Source organism: Artemia sp. Qi Xiang Cuo, chromosome 7 (genome assembly GCF_049724085.1).
Source record: "Artemia sp. Qi Xiang Cuo chromosome 7, ASM4972408v1, whole genome shotgun sequence".
NCBI classification, from domain to species: Eukaryota; Metazoa; Arthropoda; class Branchiopoda; order Anostraca; family Artemiidae; genus Artemia; species Artemia sp. Qi Xiang Cuo.
In genome coordinates this window covers 18,331,860-18,339,733 of record NC_142800.1, presented here as the reverse complement: position 1 = coordinate 18,339,733, position 7,874 = coordinate 18,331,860, and the positions used below count along the sequence as shown (strand labels likewise).

Genomic DNA, 7,874 nt, shown 5'->3' with positions numbered 1-7,874 from the left:
AAGCAGCGTAGCAAATCAACATAGGTCACGCAAGGGGTGAGAGAGAAAGAGAGAGTAAAAAATTAAGGAGCCAGAAAGAATGAGAGAGTGAGTGAGTGAGTGAGAGAGTGAGTGAGAGAGAGAGATAGAGAGAGAGAGAGAGAGAGAGAGAGAGAGAGAGAGAGAGAGAGAGAGAGAGAGAGCGAGAGAGAGAGTGATAGATAGACAGAGAGAGGGGAGAGAGAGAGAGAGAGAGAGAGAGAGAGAGAGAAAGAGAGAGAAAGAAAGAGAGAGATTGATTAGTGATTGGGATGGAATTTGATTAGTTTCAAATGTGTATATATATATATATATACAAATTTTCCCTTTTCTTTAACTTAATAGCACTGTGTATCTCAACTTCGAAATGTCACAAGAAATATCTAATAAATCCTTAGCTCTAAAAATAAATTAATTTTTTCAGTAAAATCAAATCAGTCACAACATTAAAGCTCAACTTTATTTTCTGAAAAAAGGAAAGTTCATAGCTTAGATAGATATAGTCCAGAATATGATCTTAAAGCACATTATTGCGAATGGTGTAATTTTTTCAACTAAAAACTTTTGTTTGTAATGTCTTCCTTGCTTGCATGTCCCACGGAAACTGGCTTTCTTGATTTTTCATAAAAATTGTGCTCATGGGATCCCTTGATGTGATAAGTATTACAGAAAGGGGTACGAAGAGTTGTGTGATTGTCAGTTTTCTTCATGTTTCTCAATGAAGGAAAAGTGTAAATAAAAGCATCGTCGAAACAGGAACTATTATTGCATTGGAGCTTGTTGAATTGACAGCTTCTGAAAAGTAAATCAAAATGAGAAGTTTAGAATTTTTGTTTATTCTTATATGTGTATTTATGTTTATTTTTTGCTTCTTAATTTTTTTATTAGTTTTTAAATTTATTTGAGCTAAAGCTTAGAGGAGCTTTCAAATTTAAATAATTATTTTTGTTTATTGGTTTTCAAGGTTACAGGTGCAACGAAAATATAATGCTACCCTAAAAATTTCTATGACTTTGAAATGATAAGAAAATTTCAGCAAATCAGTGTTCAGGTTTGAATAGACCTTTGAAGGATATAAGGGGCAAAGAAATTTTATTTTCATCTCTGTGGTACTTTTTAACCTGCATTGGAAGAACTTGGTACTTTTCAGACTCTGGTACTTTTTGTAGCTTGAGGAAGCTTCTGTTATTTCACATATATAGTTTTCAAACAATGAGTGAAATTCGCAAGGAAAAATAGTAAAAAAAACATATCTTCTCAGGTTGTTAATAAATAGAGACACAAAAAACCGATAAATCAATTCACCGATGACAATAAAGAGTGATGTTAAAACTTAAAGAGAACAAAAATTACTTTGTATAGGAGGGGGAGTTTCCCCTCCTCAATCCCTTACTTTTCCCACAAAAGGTTTATAGTTCCAAGCAGAAAATATTTAGGATTCCACTTCCACTTGAGTAGACCTTCTTAGAGTGACGGGCACAAAAAGTCAAGCCTTACTGTAAATGACATAGGGGGGCTGAAAAGGGGACCGTACTTCTCATATAAAGATAATATCTGTCGAGGGGGAAATATTGTGGGGGAAGTTCAACGGAATTAAAACCCCCTGTGTGCATACAAGCCCCCTAGGTACAGCCTTGTATGTTACCAGAAAATATAATTTCAACGGTTTGCTCTTGCCAGGAAAAATATCCGATTTTTTTTACAGTTATGACATGATTTTTGACCGACAACAAAGGATTTTTCATTTTCTGGTACGGAAGCGCTGGTCTTAGCTGAACCTTTGTGAGGTAAGTACACTAAGATTCTATCAAAGTTAATTTCAATTTGGCGTTTTATTTTGAATATTAAATAGAAAAAACAAGTTTTTTTTAACTGAAGGTAAGGAGCGACATTAAAACTTGAAACGAACAGAAATTATTCCATATATGAAAGGGGCTGTCCTCTCATCAACGCCCCGCTCCTTACGCCAAAGTTTGACTCTTTCTCAAAACTTTACTTTTTAGAACAATAAAAAACTTTAGCGTAAAGAGTGAAATTATAAAATTACAAAAGAAATTATAAAAGTGTGTTTCTTTTTTCAAATTCCAAGCGTTTTCCTAACATCTGTACCTAGGGGCATGTTTTCTGCATAATAAACTTTGCTGTAACATAGCAATAAAAAAGGAATAAATTAAAGACAAAGACAAATGGAAGATGCCACGAAAACGTTTGCCATTTTAACGTAATGCTAGTAAATTCAACATTTTCTGTAATTAGATTTCTATAAATAAGTTTCTTTGAAATATATTACTTTTAAATAATTGATTTGTAAATGAATCGTATGTTTTAACCACATTTTCAACCCTTTTCTAGTGATGGTTACTTTTTTTGTTCGGTGGCCAAACTTAGTTATCTTTTAGGGCCCCTATAAGGGCTCAGCCAAGAATTTTTCCACGAAGTGATTATTACTTTTGGTAGATCCAGAGATCAAGCCTTGAGTCCCGAAGAAAAAATTTGTGCCTCCGTTTTGTGAAGTCAACACAAATAAATGCACGTAGTGAAAACCTCTTTCCTAGCCGCCACTAATCCATAAGAAATCGCCAACCCCGTATAGTATCCCAACCCATCCCCATCCTTTCTCCCATACTCTTTTCTACCTTACGTTATGAAAAAACTTTTATTCCCTTTTTTACAATAAAATCAACCAAAATTATGACTGGTAGGTTTGCCAAAAAGTTAAATTGTTTCGTGCATATCATTTTTTTATTTTGAAAATTTGGTTGTTTTGTTTGTTATTATTTTTATTTTTTTATATTATTACCTATAAAATGTATTATAATTATGAACTGTGTTTATGACTTTTTGTATTCTGTATTTTCTGACTGTTACCTGTTGTGTTTCATTACAGTGGTAACTATGTGAGTAGAAAGGGGGGTAAAGGTCGTGACGGGACTCCTTATATGGGCATAGAAGACTGACGGGACTCCATAGATGGGCATGGAATCCCTAGGGAGAATGATTGCGTAATCGGTCAATGACCTCTTTTTCCAAGGTCGATTTATTTGATGTTTCTATGTTTAATAGCTCCGGAACGAAGGTTGCACATGCGCATTGAATTCTAACGGGAACAATGTTATTTATCTAGGACTCGAGGGGGAAGTGACTTTCCGAGAACTTGATTGCGTAATCGATCGTGAATGTTATGATCCAGAAATAGTATTTGTTATTGTTGTTCAAGCCAAATGTTATGAGTGTTCCGGAATTTGGAACACCTGTGCTGTCGACCACAATTCACCAATCGTGAATCAATAATTCCCCTTAAAAACAACAAATTAATTCCCCTTTCTTGACAGATCAATCAACCAATGACATCATCTGTCAGACTATAAAAATTTTCTCATAGAAACGATTCTCCAGGAATAGATCCAAGTCATTAATGTCTTTGCCTCGGAAACAACTCTTTTGGTCGAACTCCAAAGGATATTAATAGCCAAAGGCCATGGAAACAATTCTCCAAGAAACATCTTAGCGATGAATTGTTTTAGCGCGGGAATCAGGTTTCTTATTAATTTGAAATGCATTAGCGCAGAGATGCCAAAAACAAAAGGAACACGCTGAATTACGTTTAGGGATTATTTGGGCGAAACTGTTTTAGACAGGTTATGGAACTATTTCGGCGAAACAGTTAGAGACATTTTAAAAGATGATTTTTGAAGAGATTTTAGAAGAGAATTTAATGGTGAAACTCTGTGGTCGTTATAATACACAAGTTTCATTTGAACAGTTTTGTGAGGTCCTCTAACCCAACCCCAAAGGGTTCCAATCCTACTACCCCAACCCCGAAGGAAGCCCCCGGTCCTCAAAGGCCCCCAAGCTCCCAAAGGGCCACCGGCGCCCCCAAAAGCCCACCCAGACCCCAAAAGGCCATCCCCGGGCCCCCCAAAGGCCCATCGAGCTCCCAAAGGACCAACGGGGTCCCAAAGGCCCTCCACCGGTCCCCAAATGTCCCCCAGGCCCCCAACTGCCCCCCCCCCGGACCCCCAAAGGCCCTCCCGGTGCCCCAAAGGCCCTCCCGGTGCCCCCAATGCCCTCCCCCGGCCCCCAAAGGTCCCCCAGGCCACAGAAGTGCAACTGGGATGCGCCGCGGGCCAGGAACGCACCGCCGGATGCGCCTCAGGGCTGAGCCGTGGGTCAGGACAGCACCACAGGGGATGAGCCGCAGGTCCGCACCGCAGCACAGCGCGGCAGGATGTGCCGCAGGGATGCGCCGCAAAAAAAAAGTAAACTAAAAAGTAAAAATTTCGAAATGTTATCCCCCAAACGCCCTCCTCAGACCCCCAAAGGCCCTCCCCTGGTCCTCAAAGGTCCCCCGGGCTCCCAAAGGGCCAACCGGCCCCCCAGGGTCCCCCGGGCCCCCAAAGGTCCTTCCCCGGTCCCCAAAGGTCCACTGGGCTCCCAAAAGACCACCCAATCCTCAAGGGCCCCGGATCCCCAAATGCCCTCCCTGGGCCCCAAAGGCCTTCCCCCGGTCCCCATACATGCACACAAAAACTTACACACACACAAAAACTTACACACACACACAAAAACTTACACACACACACTAAAACTTACACACACACACGAAAACTTACACACACACGCCAAAACTTACACAAACACACACAAAAACTTAAACACAAACAAACAAAAACAAAAACTTACACTTGTACACGAAAACTTACATGCAGACAAAAAATTAAATTAACACAAAAACTTACACACACACACACACAAAACATACACACACACACACACTAAAACTCACACACACACGCCAAAACTTACACACACACAAAAAATTACACACACACACACACACAAAACTTACACAAGAACACAAAAAAAACTCAAACACACACACACAAAAAATTACACACACACACACACACACACACAAAACAAACACACACACACACTAAAACTAACAAACACACACCAAAAATTACACACACAAAAACTTACACACACACACACACACACACAAAATTATACACACACACACACAAAAAAACTTACACACAAAAAAACTTACACACACACACACACACACAAACTTACACACACACACAAAAAACTAACAACAACAAACAAAAGCTAAGACACACAAAAACTTACACACACACACACACAAACTAATACCCACACGCAAAAACTTACATGCACACAAAAACTTACATGCACACAAAAACTTAAACACACACACACAAAAACTTACACACACGCACAAAAACTTACACACACACACAAAAACTTACACACACACACACACACAAAAACTTACACATGCACACGAAAACTTACATGCACACAAGAACTTACATGCACACAAAAACACACACACACACACACACAAAAATTACACACACACACACACGAAAACTAACACACACACCCAAAAACTTACACACACACAAAAACTTACACACACACACACACACACACACACACAAAAACAAACACAAGAACACAAAAAAACTCACACACACACGCACAAAAAATTGCACACACACACACACACACACACACAACACTACACACACACACACGAAAACTTACACACACACGCCAAAACTTACACACACAAACACACACACACACACACACACACAAAACTTACGCATGCACACGAAAACTTACATGCACACAAAAACTTACATGCACACAAAAACTTACACACACACACACACACACACAAACTTACACACACAAACACACGACAAACTCACACACACACGCAAAACTTACACACACACAAAAACTTACACACACACACACACACACACAAAACTTACACATGAACACACAAAGAACTCACACACACACGCACAAAAACTTACACACACACACACACACACACAAACTTACACACACACACACGAAAACTTACACACACACACCAAAACTTACACACACACACAAACTTACACATGCACACGAAAACTTACACACACACACACGAAAACTTACACACACACAACAAAACTAACACACACACACACACACACACACACACACACACACACACACACAAAAAACTTACACATGCACACGAAAGCTTACATGCACACAAAAACTTACACACACACACAACACACACACACACACACACACACACATACACACACACACACACACACGAAAACTCACACACACACATGCAAAACTTACACACACACAAAAACTTACACACACACACACACACACAAAACTTACACACGACACACAAAAACTCACACACACACGCACAAAACTTACACACACACACACACACACACACACACACACACACACACGAAAACTTACACACACACGCAAAACTTACACACACACAAAACTTACACACACACACACACACACACACACACACACACACACAAGGCTTACACACACACAAGAACTTACACACACACGACACACACACACACACACACACACACACACACAAACTTACACACACACACAAAAGACTTACACACACACACACGAAAACTTACACACACACAAACTTACACACACACACACACAAGACTTACACCCACACGCAAAAACTTACACGCACACACAAGACTTACACGCACACACACAAACTTACACACACACAGAAACTTACACACACACACACAAAGACTTACACACACACACAAAAACTTACACACACACACACAAAACTCACACACACACGCACAAAACTTACACACACACACAAAGACTTACACACACACACACACACACAAGACTTACACACATGCACACGAAGACTTACATGCACACAAAGACTTACATGCACACAAAAACTTACACACACACGCACACACACACACACACACACAAACTACACACACACACACACACACACGAAAACTTACACACACACGCCAAAACTTACACACACACAAAAACTTACACACACACACACACACACACACACAAAAACTTACACATGCACACGAAAACTTACATGCACACAAAAACGTACATGCACACAAAAACTTACACACACACACACACACACACACACACACACACACACACGAAAACACACACACACACGCAAAAACAGACACACACACACAAAACTTACACACACACACACACACACACACACACAAAAACTTACACATGCACACAACACAAAACTCACACACACACACACAAACACACAAACACACACACACACAAACTTACACACACACACACAAAAAATCATACACGCACACACACAAAAACTTACACACACACTCAAACACACAAACACACAAACACACAAAAACAAACATACACAAATACACACACACACACACAAACACAAACACACACACACACAAAAACATACACACACACACACACACAAAAACTTACACACACACACAAACACACACAAACTTACAAACACACACACAAAACTTACACCCACACACAAAAGCTTAGACACACAAAAACTTACACACACACACAAAAACTTACACCCACATGCAAAAACTTACATGCACACAAAAACTTACATGCACACAAAACTTACACACACACAAAAACTTACACACACGCACAAAAACTTACACACACACAAAAACTTACACACACACACAAAACTTACACACACACACACACAAAAAAACACACACACAAACACAAACACAAACACACACACACAAACACACACAAACACACACACTAACACATGCACACTAAAACTTACATGCACACAAAAACTAACACAAACACACACACACACGAAAAATAACACACACAAAATTCATATCTGACTCATACAAAAGCTCAGACACACACAAACTTACACACACACACAAAAAATTAAACCCACACGCAAGAACTTA

At 39.4% G+C, this 7,874-nt stretch overlaps 1 protein-coding gene across 3 annotated transcripts in view; it reads right to left on the bottom strand.

Annotated features, from left to right (window-relative positions):
- Positions 1–466: 466 nt before the first annotated feature.
- Positions 467–7,874, bottom strand: part of LOC148950019 (uncharacterized) — a 239,706-nt gene continuing 232,298 nt past the window's right edge. For all 3 annotated transcript variants that reach the window (XM_089091412.1, XM_089091410.1, XM_089091411.1), the window contains exon 7: positions 467–813. In XM_089091412.1, coding sequence (XP_088947538.1) covers positions 734–813 — 80 coding nt within the window. In that variant the 3' untranslated portion in view covers positions 467–733. The remainder of the gene's footprint in view (positions 814–7,874) is intronic.